Source organism: Schistocerca serialis, chromosome 7 (assembly GCF_023864345.2).
Source record: "Schistocerca serialis cubense isolate TAMUIC-IGC-003099 chromosome 7, iqSchSeri2.2, whole genome shotgun sequence".
Taxonomy (NCBI): domain Eukaryota; kingdom Metazoa; phylum Arthropoda; class Insecta; order Orthoptera; family Acrididae; genus Schistocerca; species Schistocerca serialis.
In genome coordinates this window covers 152,230,672-152,248,834 of record NC_064644.1, presented here as the reverse complement: position 1 = coordinate 152,248,834, position 18,163 = coordinate 152,230,672, and the positions used below count along the sequence as shown (strand labels likewise).

Sequence of the window (18,163 nt, the reverse complement as noted above, 5' to 3'; positions counted from 1 at the left end):
GTTTGCGCAGTAGTTTTGATTGCGCGTAAACAGAACTGCATCGCACTTGTCGACGTTTACTTTAACACACCATCGTTACAACCAAGGCTCGGCTGTTTTGAGTGCAGTCTGTATTCGTGAATTAATGTTCGACGGTTTCAAATCTAGCACGTAGATGGTTAACGTCGTGTTTTGTGTTGCTGGGAAGTAGTTAATGTACAGATTGAACAAGATGGGCCACGGTTTCGAATGCCATGAGGCCCAGCGGTTTTCCTAGCGTTGGTATACTTGATAGAGACTGTCGTTGCGATGTGTTTTTCAACTTATCACTCAGACTTTAATAAATATACTAAACTACGAAAATAAAACTAAAAATTACGTCCACCTTGCTGCCTCACGAAATATTATTTTAAGTTAGATCCTCATGATACGCGCGAATTTTAACAATTTGGGTTCACTCTGACAATAAAAATAAAAACTTATATTTACAGTCAATAAAAGGTCTTAGCAGTTATTTTTCCCTGAATGTAGGAAAGTATTTAATATAAACAATGTTGGTGTGCAACACGGAATTTGTAACTTTGAGTTCTTGCTAAAGTGGTGGCTCTAAGCACTATGCGACTTAACATCTAAGGCCATCAGTCCTCTACACATAAAACAACTTAAACCTAACTAACCTAAGGACATCACACACATCCATGCCCAAGGCGGGATTCGAACCTGCGACCGTAGCAGCAGCGTGATTCCGGACTGAAGCGCCTAGAACCGCTCGGTTGCTAAAGTGGTCCACGAAAGCTTTTAATATTAAGCGGGAAAACAAAAATCAAATGAAAAAGAAATCAACAGAGCTTACAAAAATTTGGAAACAATGCAATTGTATTAGAACGACGGCATTTGGCGTAGCTGCAACATTTATCTCCACAAGTTGTAAAATATAGAGATTTTTACTTTGAATAAGAAGCAGTGAAGTAACGTTATGGTTTGACCCAGTAACAGCGTACCAGAATAGTCTTGCAGTCCTAAACTGTCTTCTGTTTGGAACAACGAAGAAGAAAAATACTAAATCATTTAGTGTATTTTTAGGGCTACAAGATAGTCTTGGCCACTGGCAACGACACAGACCGAGTTCTTGAGCTCATGCAGCGGACTTTCTTCAAGGACGAGCCGGCGCTCGCTGGATGCGGAATAAACCCGAGTAATCTCAGTGAGTCGCTCCAGCGTTATATGGTACGTCTGAATACGCTTACTCCTAAAATTCTAAATAAACTATTCGTACCATGATATTATCCTGTGAAATAGCTTTACCCATACTAGTTAGAGGAAAAGTCGTCCGCATCGTATTATGTATTTTGTTATGAGAGGGTAGTGGTGGCTTTCATTAGCATTTTATAGAATTGTTCTCTCTCTCTCTAAGCGGCTGATATTGTTAAGTACCGACAACGCAACAGAAGTCAATTGTCAGAAGAGGATCCACGAAACACTGAAGAGTAATCCTCAAAAATCTTACACATTTCTACCATTAAATGCTGTTTCACATTTTAGAGCTTCTCAGCATCTCCTTCTACTGTCACCACTGTTACAACTTCGCTCCACGGGGCAGGAGCAGTGCCATGATGTCACAGCTTCAGTTTCGTTCCCCCTGCTACAGTGATACCATTAGCCAGAAGGGTAAAAAACTGACGCTATGAGGTGTTTGAACTGTGAGTGCAGCAGGAACAGCTAGTCGGGAAGTTCCTCCTGTCTCTAGTAGACGGGAAATGTTTATCTGTCGATGAGGAGTACGGATACTAAAACCTGTACGTCAGAAAAGTAATCAGACACCACCGAAAAATTGTAATGTACTTCATTCTGCACGTCCACAGGCAGGGCACGAGAAATAGGCAGAGGGACACAGAGTTAGTGAAACGTCCCCTTTGAAAAATTATACATGACTGTGCTTAAACCTCTAACACTATATGATTTTCAAATAGCTGAGCAGAACTGAACGTACTCAGACATTTCGCTCTTTACCTGTTCTGATCAACACTAAACTGACACACAATATTTTTAGCGCAACGGAATCTGACTTTCAATAATCCCTACAAAAGAACGGCCCTGAAGAACATTAATCTATACTTTTCACAAATCACTTACCTCACAAAAATCTTCGTTACTCGAACTACTGCAATACAGCGAGCGCCACTACTGCCAGCTAAATAAAAGATTCAAACTACGGAAGGCACTAACTACTGATGGGGATAGTTAGCAAATGAAAGATTTTAATACAGAACAAACAATGTATTTACCTTAATAGTCATAACATATATAGCAGTTCATGACATCCATTCTTACAAATGTACCGTTTCTGATGGACACACCTCCAGATTATCCATTCTCAAAAATCCGCCATCTCACTTCCCCACATGCACCACTGCTGGCGGCTCGCCTCCAACTGCCCAGCGCTACGCACTGTTAACATCCAACTGCCCAACACTACAATGGCAGACAACAATGCAAACTAGCCACAGACTGCACACAGCACAGCCAGTGATTTTCATACAGAGCGCTACGTGACGTTACCAATAAGAAAACCTAAACAGCCTACTTACATAGCCCCCATGCTCCCCACAAAAAATTTTACAAATTGCTTTGGGCACTGGCCAATAAATATTTGTTAAAAATTTTTTCACAATTACAATAACAAAGAAATCATATGCACACACTTATTGATACAATGTTGTTCAAAAGCTAAAATTTTCTCACAGTCCATAAAGACAATCCTGATCATTCGTCACAGTAAAATTCCAGTTTTTTTCTCAAAGTCTGAGCAGTAAAAGAAAATGCACACGGAAGTAGTGGATTTCCATGCAGTCTTGAAGAAGTAGTGTTGTCCTTCCAACGGAAAGACAGTGCTGACTCTCGACATGCAGACAGATAATGGGCCACAACAGAGCAAACCCACAGCGCAGTCAGTCGTAGTTTTGAGGAATATTGGTAGTTAGGTCATCACAGAGCAGACCCACTGTAGTCCTGGTAGATAGTATGGTATTGGTGGGTCACCAGAGGTGCAGACCCACTGCAGTCCTTGTAGAAATAATGGTATTGGTGAGTCATCAAAGGTGTAGACCCACTGTAGTCCTTGTAGAGACGGCCAGCAGCCATCTGTTGCGACTGTGCAGGTGCACAATCACCATCGAAGAGTCTTGCGGAGAATATAGCAAGTCCATAAACCACCACTTCTGCACGCACAAAGATTTTGGAATTGACCTTAGAACCAGCAATGCTGTTAAACAGTCCCTTGCTGAATCATTAACACACGTCCAAACACTAACAGTCCTCTTTTTATTTCACATGTTGTGCATATACTATGACCAACAGAAATATTTTTAGTGAAATGAATGCTTACAAGTTGCTTAATTTGATGAACTGGTGTCAATTACAATTTTATAACATGAGAATACAATAACAAAGGTACAAAATACATCATTAAAGAACATAACATTTGTAGTAATATGGGCTTTACAAAAGAATCGAAATAACATATACATCAGTGTTACAGGAATTATGACACAAGTACATACATAAAAGATCAGAATAACTTTTGAAACATCGACTTCACACATGAGCAACAAAACAGAACAGATAAATAATGTCTAAACATCTTTACAAAGTAGATAACATAGTATTAGAAAAATTCTACAACATAACTCTCATCAGCTAGACACATAAATACAGGAAAACACAAATACACAGGGGTACACAAACACATAGCGGAATAATACAAAAGGAAAGACAGGGTTCGTTTTCAGAGTAATATTTGGTACTGCAGTCCAACCCAAACCTTCATTTCATAGATCTTTCGTCTTATTTCAACATTTGTTTCCACCAAAAAAATCCAATCCAAGTTTGCATTCTGTATTTATATGTTCATATATTTCTTACCTCATTATTTATTTTACATTATCTTACCTCATCATTTATTTCCAAGAAAATCCTACCTAAACCTGTTGTCCCTAAACCCTACTTTTTTGTTCATATCCTCTTTCAAAATACTTTTTTGGCCAAACCATTTTCTTTTAGCTTCTCAATGCATTTCCTCCAATTCATCATAGTTTCTTATAAAGTCTACCCCTTCTTAAGCTAACTTAAATCTACTGAGCTCAGATATATATACCAAGGGACGAGGCAATGCAGCAGCACATAACAATTAACACAAACAGCAATGACAAAAAATGCAAATTGGCAAAGCAAGCAGCAGTATATATATATATATATATATATATATATATATATATATATACATGTAAATTAGCAAAGAAATTGCAATATTACAACTAATATAAGGCAATGTGCAGCAAACAAGAGAAATAAATCTGTAGTAAAACTGGCAGCAGCAGCAAATGCAATAACTTTGATACTTCCCCTTTGAACAATTATACAAGACTGTGCTTAAACTGACACACAATATTTTGTTAGCGCAACGCAATCTGACTTTCAAAATTCCCTACAAAAGAATGGCCCTGACTAACATTAAACTATACCTTTCACAAATCACTTACCTCCCAAAAATCTTCGCTGCTCAAGCTACTGCAATACAGCGAGCGCCACTACTGCCAGCTAAATAAAAGATTCAAACTATGGAAGGCACTAACTACTGATAGGGATAGTTAGCAAATGAAAGATATTAGTAGAGAACAAATAATGTATTTACCTTGATATCATCATATATAAATATAGCAGTTCATGCCAAATTACAAAACTCCGCCATCTCTCTCCCCACATCCACCACTGCTGGCGGCTCACCTCCAACTGCGCAACGCTACGCGCTGTTCACAGCCAGCTGCCTAACACTACAATGGCGAGTATTACAACAATGCAAAGCAGACACAGACTGCCCACAGCACAGCCAGTGATTGTCATACAGAGGTGGCGTTACCAATAAAAAACCTAAACAGCCTACTTACATAGAGAAAACATAAACAGCCTACTTACATAGCCCCCATGCTCCCCACAAAAAATTTTACAAATTTTTTTTGGGCAGTGGCCAATAATGATTTGATAAATTTTTCATAATTACAATAACAAAGAAATCAAATGCACACACGTATTGATACAATGTTGGTCAAAAGCTAAAATTTTCTCACAGTCCATAAAGATAGTCCTGATCATTCATCATAATAGTAATTACAGGTAGTTTTCACAAAGTCTCATTAGTAAAAGAAATTGCACACAGTGGATTTACATGCAGTCTTGAAGAAGTAGTGTTGTCCTTCCAACGGAAAGACAGTGCTGACTCTTGACATGCTGACAGGTAATGGGCCACAATGGAGCAAACCCACAGCAGAGTCATTCGAAGTTTTGAAGAATATTGGTAGGTAGGTCATCACAGAGCAGACCCACTGGAGTCCTGGTAGAGATTGTGGTATTGGTGGGCCACCAGAGGTGCAGACCCACTGTAGTCCTTGTAGAGATAATGGTATTGGTGGGTCATCAAAGATGCAGACCCACTGTAGTCCTTGTAGAAATAATGGCGTTGGTGGGTCATCATAGATGCAGACCCACTGTAGTCCTTGTAGAGATAATGGTACTGGTGGGTCATCAAAGATGCAGACCCACTGTAGTCCTTGTAGAGATAATGGTATTGGTGGGCCACCAGAGGTGCAGACCCACTGTAGTCCTTGTAGAGATGGCCAGCAGCCATCTGTTGCGATTGTGCAGGTGCACATTCACCATTGAAGAGTCTTGCGGAGAATATAGCAAGTCCATAAACCACCACTTGTGCACTCACAAAGTTTTTGGAATTGTCCTTAGAACAAGCAATGCTGTTATCCAGTCCCTTGCTGAATTAGTAACACACGTGCAAACACTAACAGTCCCAACTTCTCACATATTGTCCATATACTATGACCAACAGAAACGTGTGCAGTGAAATGGAACTTACAAGTTAATAATATCATGAATTGGTGACAATTACAATTTTATAACAGAAGAATACAATAACAAAGGTACAAAATACATCATTAAAAACATAGCAATATAGATAACAATTGCAGTAACACAGGCTTTACAAAAGAATAGAAATAGACATATACGTCAGTGTTACAAAAATAGTGACATAAGTACATACATAAAATAATGAGAATAGTTTTCGAAACATTAATTTCACACATGAACATTGAAACAGAACAGAATTGTAAACAACTTTACAAAGAAAATAACATATTATTAATGCAACTTATATTTGAGGATAACAGTATTCCTCCTCATAGTGAATATAGCTTAGTATTAGAAGAGAAAAAAAATTCTATGAAACAGTACACAGAGACAGGAAGAAAACAAATACTCAAGGGTACACAAACACATAGTGGGATAACACCAATAGGAAAGGACAGGGTTCGTTTTCAGTGTAACATTTGGTACTGCAGTCCAACCCAAAACTTCATATATCTTTCCTCTTATTTCATCCTCTGTTTCCACCAAAAAAAAATTCTATCTAAGCATGCTTTCTGTATTTATATGTTCACACATTTCTTACCTCAACATTTATTTCCAAGAAAATCCTACCTAAACCTGTTTTCTCAATGCATTTCTTCCAATTCATCGCAACTCATTCTCTTAGAGGCTACCCCCTCTTAAGCTAACTTAAATCTACTGAGCTCAGATGCTAAACTAAAGACGAGGCAATGCAGCATCACATAACAAATCAACACAAACAGCAATGCAAAAAAATGCAAATTGGCAAAGCTAGCAGCATAGATGAGCAAAAGTCAAATTCAATAACACTATGCCTGGCAAACAGCAGCAACTTATACTGAAACATGACATAGCGCAAGCAGAAAAAATATTACAGTAAACAACAATGCAGATAAGGGAAATGTATATTCACATCTTAATGTCTATGTAATTAAAGTGGTGCACCACAAGAAGTTATTCTACCAAAAAGTTACCTATTACTTGAAAAGAAAATTATGAATGCAGTTACTAGTTCCTTCTTATTGTTCTCTCCATTCCAAGTGCTCCTTTTTTAAAGAATGTGGATCATAAAATAATTATTTAATAGATCTGTTGACAGAAAGTGTTCACATTAGCAAATGCATTTCATTTTATAAAAGCAATGCTGCAACACAGCTGGAAACCAGATATCAAATGAAATAAGCAACTATGAAAAGCAAAGCATAAAAATATCATTCAGTAGTCATGTGACATTTCATAAGTTAGTAGAAATTCTCTCAACTCTCATAGAAAGACGCTTGTCATAATCAGGTGTGCAGATGTACGAATATTTCCCATCAATTCATAAGCATTTCAGTAATTAGCACAAAGTGCGAGTAATCATATGTTTTCAAGTAACGAGGGTGTCGCATTAGCGATGAAAGGCACACCCTAATGGCTTGTTCTCCAGGTGTTTGACACGTCCCACGTCCCCTTTTTTTTTCTACCTGTGCCGCTGAAAAGGGCTCGCAATAATGGCTTTTTCTCCAGGCGTCTGACACAGCTGGGTGCCCGCGACGCATTACGTGCAGGTGGTCACTTAACTTTCGTACGGAAATATTTACGACAGGAGATTCTGCTACCGTTGCAGTCTCATTTAAAAATATTTCACAGGTCAAGAATTAGCGTTGCAAATCTGTAGAAACAAAATCCTATAAATATAAGTGTCCAAAAAAAAATATTCGTCAGCATTGTGATACAGTCACACATTTCATAACTCTTAAAGTACGTTTCTTGGTTTCCAACATCCTTTTCATAAATCAGAGTCCCTAAACACTACTCATTATTCCTTACCTCATTATACATATACATATTCGTCGACACTTCTTCAATATTTCATCGTGAGAAATACATAGCATAATAAACATTCCTCAACAACATAATACACATCGTCGTCGTAATAATAACATCATAACACCTCAGTCAAATCTCAAAATCGTCGTAACTTCCTCCAATAATTTCTGAGCCTAAAAAAATTCTCTGCTCATTTCAATAGTGTCATCTACCTCAAACGTACTTTAAAATCATGCTCCCTTACGAAATACGTCATTCAAAGCTCTCATAGTATCACAATGATTCCGAAAAATATGAGCGTTTCTCAAAGTACAGACAAAATACAGTTTCATAAGTGTGAAGTTACCCAACTGTGTATTGCGTAAACATGTGTCACTGATGTAGTAAAAAGAATGTTTGTTTCTCTGTCAAATAATCAGATAGCTGTGTAATTCTGTGTTAGAGAAATATGGTACCGATGTGTAAAGTTGTATAAGCAAATACCATATTAGCTAGGGTTCCTTGTGGTTGCCACACACATGGTACACAAAGTAAGCGTGTACCCCCCTGAGGATTAATGTAATTATACCCTCAGGTGTTACAGATTACAGCAATGGAATGAAATGTATCACGCAAAACTTTCTTTGTAATTCAAAAAATATTTAAAAATAAGTGCTTTAAGTATAAGATTAATCACTCAAATGCGTGTACTGTAGCGCGAAACTGTGCGTCTTGTAACATAATCTCTGTGGAAGTGTCGTAGTTATCGTCCTCCGAAAGCTAAGTTCTGCAGAAGTCAATGTACTTACCTCATGATAAACAAAAGTGAAATGCTTTGCGTATAGATATCATAGTTATTATGGTTATTGGCGTGATGAAGAAAGTACTGTACAGTAACGTATTGTTGTGCCACAAAAAAGGCTGTCTCATTGTTGCTATACCACAAAAGTTACTACTAAAACCTGTTTTACTTTCCAGAAGAATTCAGAAAAACTGTGCAGATATAAAACAGATACACCGCAAAAGCAACATTGTAAATTGTCACTCATTAGTAGCGTCGTGATAAAACCGTGTAGTTGTCACTTAAACTAACCACTGTGCCGTCTGGTATCTCACAGAAAGTACATTAAACCCAGAATGTATTTTCAAGTAAACCAAAATGTTGCATTAAAATCTCATTAGCAGTACTGGTATAGGTTCTTAGTATGTAAGCCTGATAGTCGTTACGTAATCGTGCAACTAACAAGCAAGAATGTACAAATACAATAACACTGTGACGTCTGTTCACTATAACAATGCAATCGTAATTCCTGTTTAAAAATGTTCCCTAGGTTCTAGACTGGATATTTAACTTCAAACATTGTTGCATGTTAACAGTTTCTTAAGTCTGACAAAGCATACTAGTAATGTGAAGTGAAAAGTTTTATGGCAAAGACAAAGTTAAAAAGCAGATTATCTTTCAATAAACGGTTTTACATGTGAAATGTGGTGTAAACCTTTACTCTTCCTAGTACGCAGAGTTTCAACTTCAACGCAATTATCATGTGGTATACGTCGGATTCTGTAAGGTCCATTGTAAACTAGAAAGAATTTGTGACTCAAGTGTTTCTTCTTATGTGACAATGAATGAGCTTTAATGAGAACTTTCTGACCAATGTACAATTTCTTTGTATTTGCTTTACCGTGTAGTTTTCTCCTTTTGTCTGCTGCAGATTTTATATTTTTAAGAGCCAAATCAATTATGTCTTTGCGTCGAAGTTTACGTGTATTTGGGAAAGGTACAAGCTCTCTGATTCTGTTCGGTGGTTCTTCATTCTTTAGTACAAGAGTAGGTGGTAAAGCAGTGGAATCATGAGGCATTTCATTCAGCACATTTTGAAATAAGTGTAAATATCTGTCCCAATGCTGATGCTTTCTGTGACAATAAAGTCTGCAAAGCTTATTGATTTCTTTCATAATCCGTTCAGACGGGTTACAATGTGGTGAGTACAATGAAATAAAAACAGGTTTGATTTTATGGTTGCGAAGCATGCGTGACCAAACAGCAGATCTGAATTGCGGTCCGTTATCTGAAATGACTTTACTAACGTGTCCAACTTCACGTAAGAAATTTTTAACAAAGGCGTTGGATACAGACCGTCCAGTGGCTTTACGTAACGGTGTGAAAGAAACAAATTTTGAAGTAAGTTCAACAGCGACTAGAACGTACGAAAATCCATTAGATGTTCTGACAAGCGGTCCCAAGAGATCAACAGCAGCAAATTCTTTTAATTTAGAAGGAATGATAGGAAACAACGGAGCACGATGTGAGACAGTAGATGGTTTCGCCTTTTGACAAAGTTTACAAATAGACAAGACTCTTCGAATTCGCTTTTCCATATTGTTAAAATAACAAGTCGTTCGAAGAATATGATAACATTTTCGTGGACCAAAATGTGCGTAGCTGAAATGAATGTACCAAATGAACTTATTAACAAATTCGTCAGGAATGCAAAGTACCCATAGCTTGTCATCAACAGTGCAGCGTTTGAACAGTATGTTGTTTCTAACCAGATAATAATGCCGAATCTGTGTGTGTGTCCTTTCATGCCATTTGCTCTTGATGTCTTTCCAAATCGGATCTTTATCTTGTTCATGAGCAATGTCCTTTAAAGATGTGGTGATGAAGTTTTCAAAGGCGACTTTCTGAATGTAAAGAATACTGAAATTTTTCTCGAGGTTGCCTTCTGTGGTACTTTTCTCAAGCCCAGCCGGTGCGCGTGACAGTGCGTCCGCAACAATGTTCTCCTTGCCGGGAATGTAGACTATTGTGAAGCGGAATTCTTGCAGAAACAATGCCCAACGTTTTAACCTGTCATGATTTAATTTTGAAGACATAAGAAATTGTAATGCACGATGATCACTGTATACTTTTACGTGCTTACCAGAAAGAAAGAAACGGAATTTGTTAAATGCCCAAACGATAGCTAAAGCTTCTAATTCAGTAACGGAATAATTTTTTTCAGATTTGGTTAGCACTCGGCTAGCAAAAGCAATGGTTTTCTGAATGGTAGTGTCATTTTCTATGGCTTCTTGAAATAAATGGGCACCAAGACCGACTTTAGAAGAATCCGTGGTAAGGCAGAAATCTTGTGACAGATCTGGATGAGCTAAGATTGGCGCGTGAAGTAACGCTTCTTTCAAAGAATTGAATTCCAATTGTGCTTGTTCGTCCCAGTTCCAAATAGTATTTTTTCCAGTGAGAGAACAAAGTTTTGGTGTAACAAGAATTTGCATATTCAGAAAACGACGGTAAAAATTTACGAGACCTAGAAAACTGCGGACTTGTCTTTTTGTGGATGGAACTGGAATGGCTCTGATTGCTTCTAACTTTTCAGGATCCGGCTGAATCCCTTCAGAAGAAATAATATGTCCCAAAAACTTCACCTTTGTCCTACCAAATTCAGACTTTTCCAAGTTAACTGTAATTCCAGATTCTGCAAAAATACGTAACAAACTGTTGAGGATGCGATTATGTTGTTCCCATGAAGCTTCTGCTATCAGAATATCGTCCACATACAAGGTGATGTGACGTTTTAAGAACTCAGGTAATATGGAATTTAACCCACGAATGAATGCTGCCGAAGAAATGTTCAAACCAAAAGGAAGTTTCCGAAACTGATAACAAACGCCGAAACAAAGGAAAGCTGTGTATTTTCTACATTCTGGATGAAGTTCGATCTGATAAAAGCTGGATCTGAGATCAATGGAAGACAACACTTTTACACCATTAAAATTTTGAAGAAGTTCTTCTAACGTTTGCGGCCTGTCTGTTTCAGGAATAATGATCGTATTGATTTGTCTCGAATCTAAGACAAGCCTGATCGATCCATTTTTCTTCTCAACAACATGTAATGGATTGTTGTATGAGCTTACTGCAGGCTCAATAATGCCCTCATCGAGCATAGATTGTATTTCTGTTCTAACACGGTCCCTATAATGTGCTGGAATTACATATGGTCTAACACAAAATTTAGTATGCTCACGAACACGAAATTGGTATTGAAATCCCTTGATTGTTCCTGTTTTATGAGTAAAAACTGTGGAATGTGCTTGTAAAATCTCAAAAAGGTCCTGCCTATCAGTGTCATTACAATTCTCAATTGTTTGAATTTTATTCTGAATTAACTTATTAGTGTCAAATGCGCCGTCGATATCATCCCTGTCAGTACTTGCAGAGTGATTGTTAGTGTCTAGTTCCGTAGAAAATTCCGAACTGTTGTCTAACAGAACGTAAAGCCGATTAATTTCCTCATCATGGTTTGAGAGCCAATCTTCAAATTTCAAAGCTATTGACTTACCTTCTTTTTCTAAAGTTATTTCAGCATCGTGAAAGTTTAAGATTGCTTTGTATTCATTCAAAAAGTCTACTCCCAGTATAATTTCCGTCGACAATAATGGAACAATAAGGAAGTTCGTAGAGAAGCTGTGGCTTTGACAAAAGAATTCTAGGTTGGTTTGTTGGCGTACATCTACACTTTTTCCAAAGATTGCACCTTGTAATTTAATCTTACGTAACGGAAGTGTGGGGCAATCGTTCGATTTGTTGCATTTGCTAAAGGCTGTTTCACTGATTACTGAAATGGGACTGCCAGAGTCAAGTACTGCCGTAAATTTTACGTCATTTACTGTAATGCAAATCACAGGATATGCAACGTTGTTATGTTTTACGTTGTGTTCTTGGAGTAAGATGTCCCTAATATCTTCCATTTTTACGTAATTACTAGCTACGGCAGCTGCGTCGTTAGTGTCATAAGAACGTTTTGTGGCTGCCAGCGGTGTGAGTCATTGCCTATTGTCTCTTTGTTGGCGCGCGTCGTTATTGGGGTTTGGAGACCTAACTTCTACAAATTCACCGTGACGAGAGGGCCCTGCTCTGTTTGAATCCCGCCAGTTCTGATGCAATTCAGGTCTGTCATTACGATCATATCGTCTGTCGTCATGTCGGTAGATTCCATAGTTTCTTTCTTGTCGGTCACATGGTGGAGAATTTCTCCCTGAATCGTAACTGCGCGCTGGTCCGTTGCGTCTAAAGTTATTCTGTCTCCCTTGATAGTATTTATTTTGGTTCCCATATTGTCTGTTTCTCTTATTGTCTCTGTGATAGTCATTACCACGGAGAGGTGATCTTTCCCTGTAGTTATTACTACTCTGCCAACGGTTGTCATACGGGTGGTGTCTGTTTTGGTCACGATTTGTGTTGTGAGAATAGCCTTGTCGTGTCAAGTTATTACTTCTTTCATCGCGGAATTGCGACGGATGTGACCTGTAATTGTTGTGTTCCTGGTTTCGCGTTCCGCGATTGTCAGTGTCAATTTCTAATTCTTGTAACAGTCCCTGAAATGCTTCAATGTCGTCTTTGCAACGTCCTGCCAAAATAATATGTCGTAAATGTTCAGGCAGTTTGATTAAGCAAATGCGGATGAGTTCTGAGGGGCTGTATGGGTTTGAAAGATACTGATTCTTATGCAACATGTCTTCAAAATATTTCATAAGACTGGAAAATTCAGATTGTTCGAAACGTTTCATCATTATGATGCTATGTTTTACACGGTCTTGTGTGGCTTGAGACCAATATGCTGAGAGGAAGGCATGGTAAAACTCTCCTTCACTGTGGCAATCGTGAATTACCGATCGCATTCTTACAGCTGGTTCATTCTCCAAGTAGCCACACATAAATTCTAATCTGTGTTCCAACGACCAGTTGGGAGGAAAACAATGAGAGAATTGATGGAGCCATGCTTGTGGATGAATGTCGTTGCCAGAATTCTTAAATGTTTTGAATTTACGTGTAGTAATGAACAGCTTATAGTCAAAATCATCATGTCGGCGAGTAGCATATCGGTCATTGTTACGTCGTGTCGGCGGTTCCATCTCAAAATTCGGTGTACCTTGCCAATTTCTTTCATAATTACCGAAATGCCCTGTGTTATTATTTTGCGGCTGTTCCGTATTTCTATGTCCCTCTTCCCTTATTGGGGCGCGAGTGTCCTCTGAAATACGTAATTCTTGTATTACCTGTGTCAGCTGATCTTGTACTTCCCGGATTTCTCTTTGGTGTTGTGTATTAATTTGATTCTGATTTTGTTTGAATTTTCTTATTTGTTCATACTCTTCTGTGTCAGTGAAGGCTACGGGTCTTGTGTCATTCAGATCATCATCTACCTTTGTAGATAAGTTAGTGACCTGATCCGAAAGTTCGGCTACTTTCTCCGATAGTGTACTTATTTCTTCAGTGTGTTTTTCTGAACCAAGTTTCAGAGTATCTACTGTGTCCTTAAAGTTTTCCTGAGTTTTTGCAAGTTGCGTAACCGAATCGGTAGATGCAACTGAGTCAAATTTAGCTTGCAAGGTCTCATGATTTTCATGAACAATAATTTGCAGTTCTTTTATGGCTGCTTCGTGATTCTGTAATGCATTTTCATGCCGCGAAAAAATAGGTTGAAAATGCTCACAAATTTGTGTTTTTACGTCATTACAGACTTTTTGACATTTCGATTCAATGTTATGTAACTCAGTAGTTAAATCTTCACGTGTTTGTTCAAGTGTTTGTTCCAATGAGTCTAACTTTTTAAGATTTTGTTCCACTGTGTCTAACTTTTTGAGATTTTGTTCCACTGTGTCTAACTGTTGCTGTGTTTGTCTCTGATTTTGTTCCAATGTGTCTAACTTTTGCAGCTTTTGCTGTGTTTGTCTCTGATTTTGTTCCATTTGTTGCATTAGTTGTAATAACAATGCATTAGTGTCTGGAATCTGTTCCTCTACTCTTTTCGGCAGTGCATTTGCACCGGCAACATTCACATTTTGACAAGCTGAAAATGTGTCTTGACTTATTTGAGAAAACGGTGAGGACGCAAAACCTGAATCTACAGTATTTGCAATATTGTGTTCTGTCATTCCCGATTCCTGAGGCAAGCTGTTGCCGACCAATTGATCGATAACGCTTCCCTGTTCACTACCTGTTTCACTGTCTACACCATTGTTTGCCGCCCGCTCCATTTCCCTATGCGCAATTACCAAATTACTACTTTGAACATCAGTTAATTCATTACTCGGTGGCGCTAACACACTGCTTTCATTTTCACTGTCATTTCTCAGTTTACTTTGGAGCCTAGTATTACGTTTTTCACACGCCATTATTGTCACAGTATTTCACACGACAACACAGAAAAACACAATTTGAAGATCAAAAATAAGAGAACACATTAACATAGCACTGAAAATAATATCTAGTTAACTGCAAGCGCAGCTGCGAAATACTTGGTGCAAATCTACATGCATGCCACAACTGTTTTACTGTACAACAATGAAAGACTGCAACTACAAAGGAGATTTTCTCTACAATTACGCGCTAGCAATAAACAAAATCTACACTAATTACACAAACTACAACAAAAAATCAGAAGATTCCAGTGAGGTATCCTCGGCTAAGGGTCGACATATGAAACTTCCCCTTTGAACAATTATACAAGACTGTGCTTAAACTGACACACAATATTTTGTTAGCGCAACGCAATCTGACTTTCAAAATTCCCTACAAAAGAATGGCCCTGACTAACATTAAACTATACCTTTCACAAATCACTTACCTCACAAAAATCTTCGCTGCTCAAGCTACTGCAATACAGCGAGCGCCACTACTGCCAGCTAAATAAAAGATTCAAACTATGGAAGGCACTAACTACTGATAGGGATAGTTAGCAAATGAAAGATATTAGTAGAGAACAAATAATGTATTTACCTTGATATCATCATATATAAATATAGCAGTTCATGCCAAATTACAAAACTCCGCCATCTCTCTCCCCACATCCACCACTGCTGGCGGCTCACCTCCAACTGCGCAACGCTACGCGCTGTTCACAGCCAGCTGCCTAACACTACAATGGCGAGTATTACAACAATGCAAAGCAGACACAGACTGCCCACAGCACAGCCAGTGATTGTCATACAGAGGTGGCGTTACCAATAAAAAACCTAAACAGCCTACTTACATAGAGAAAACATAAACAGCCTACTTACAACTTATACCTAAACATGACAAAGCTCAAGCAGAAAAAAATATTATGGTAAAAACAACAATGCAGATAAGGGAATTGTCTATTCACATCTTAATGTCTATGTAATTAAAGTGGTGCACCACAACTTATTCTACGAGAAATATTACCAAGTAGTTGAAAAGGAAATTATGTATGCAAGTCCTGTGAATGGAAATGTCTTTTTGTGCTCCTTCGTTTCTTTTTTTTTTTTTTTTTTTTGAAGTAAATCATAAAGTTATTACTTACTGGATCTGTAGGCATAAAATATGTATATTAGTACATACATTAAATTGCAATGCAGATAAGGGAATTGTCTATTCACACCTTAATGTCTATGTAATTAAAGTGGTGCACCACAACTTATTCTACGAGAAATATTACCAAGTAGTTGAAAAGAAAATTATGTATGCAAGTCCTATGAAGGGAAATGTCTTTTTGTGCTCCTTCGTTTCTTTTTTATTTTTTTGAAGTAAATCATAAAGTTATTATTTACTGGATCTGTAGGCATAAAATATCTATATTAGTACATCCATTAAATTTTATTGTAACCAATGCTGCAGTGCAGCTAGAAACTAGATATTAAACAAAATAGGCAAAGCAAGGCGTGAAACGTCATTCACTAGCCATATGGCATTTCATAATGCAGTAAACAATCCTTCAACTAGCAAGGCAATAGACGTGAAATGTTTCTCATCATTTCATTTCAGTAAATATCATAAATTAAGAGCTCCTTAGTGTAATCATATGTTTTCAAGTTTGGGCATGTCATATTTGCGATGATATCTACAAATAAATGTCAATAGCGAGGATAATGGCCTCTTTTTTTTCCACCTGTGCCTCTGAAAGCACACACTAATGGCTTTTTTCCAGGCAACTGTCACGCAGCTGGGTGCTCACAGTGACCTACCTTCCTTACCAAAATATTTATGACACCAGTTTGCACTACAGTGACAGTCTTATATAAAAAAATTTCACAGGTCGAGAATTTGCGTTGCAAATGTGTAGAAACAAAATCCTATTTATATAACAGCGTGCAAAAACTTTTTGCCTGCAGTGTGATACATTCACGCATTTACACACATTTCATAACTCTTAAAGTACGATTTTCAGCTTATTGATCTTAAACATACCTCAAAAGCATAATACACATCATAGTCATAATAATAACATCATAACAGGTCAATCACATCTCAGAATCGTCACAGCTTGTTTCAATAATTTCAAGACCTTCAATAAAGTCATCTACCTCAAACATACTTCAAAAATCATGATCCCTTACCAAATACATCATTCAAAGCTCTCATAGTATCACAATGGTTCCAAAAAAGTATGAACAGTTCACAAAGTACAGACAAAATGCAATTTCATAAGTGTGAAGTTATCCAACTGTGTAATTACGTAAACATCTGTCACTGATGTAGTAAAATAAATGTTTGTCTCTCCCAATTAAATGATCAGATAGCTGTGTAATTTATGTGTTAGAGAAATATGGTACCGATGTGTAAAGTTGTATAAGCAAATACCATTTTAGCTAGGGCTCCTTGTGCTTGCCAAACACATCATACACCAAGTAAGCGTGTAGCCCACTGAGGATTAATGTAATTATACCCTCAGGTGTTACAGATTACAGCAATGGAATGAAATGCATCAGGGAAAACCTTTGTATGATTGTAATTCAAAAATTTTTAAAAATAAATGTTTTAAGTACAATATTAATCACTCAGAGACGTGTCCTTTAGCGCTAAATGTGTGTCTTGCTATAAGATAATTCTGTGGAAGTGTCGTAGTTATCGTCCTCCGAAAAATAAGTTCTGCAAAAGTCAATGTACTTACCTCATGATGAACAAGAGTCAAATGCTTTGTGCATAGATATCATAGTTATTACGTACATTACCATGATCAAGAAAGTACTATACTGTAACATATTGTTGTGCTACGAAAAAGGCTGTCACATTGTAGCTATACCACAAATGTTACTACTAAAACGTGTTTTACTTTCCAGAAGAATTCAGAACAGCTGTGCAGATATAAAGCAGATACAGCACAAAAGCAACAATGTAAATTGTGTCTCACATTAGTAGCATCATGATATATTCATGTAGCTGTCAAAGAAACCAAATGCTAAGTCATCTATAATCCCACAGAAGGTACTTCAAATAAAGAATGTCTTTCCAAGTAAAAGAAAATCTCATTAGCAGTTCTGGTATATGTTCTAAATATGTGAGCCTTATAGTCGTTACGTGATCGTGCAACAAACAAGCAACAATGTACAAATAACAACACTGTGTCGTCTGCTCACTATAACAATGCATTCGTAATTACTGTTTAAATAGGTTCTCTTGGTGCTTGACTGGATATTTAAC

General features: G+C 37.6%; 1 protein-coding gene across 1 annotated transcript in view; it reads left to right on the top strand.

Moving 5' to 3' along the window:
- Positions 1-1,116: 1,116 nt before the first annotated feature.
- LOC126412940 (arylalkylamine N-acetyltransferase-like 2) overlaps positions 1,117-18,163 on the top strand; it is a 184,406-nt gene continuing 167,359 nt past the window's right edge. The window contains exon 1 of the mRNA XM_050082832.1: positions 1,117-1,206. Within this exon, the coding sequence (XP_049938789.1) occupies positions 1,117-1,206 (90 nt within the window). The remainder of the gene's footprint in view (positions 1,207-18,163) is intronic.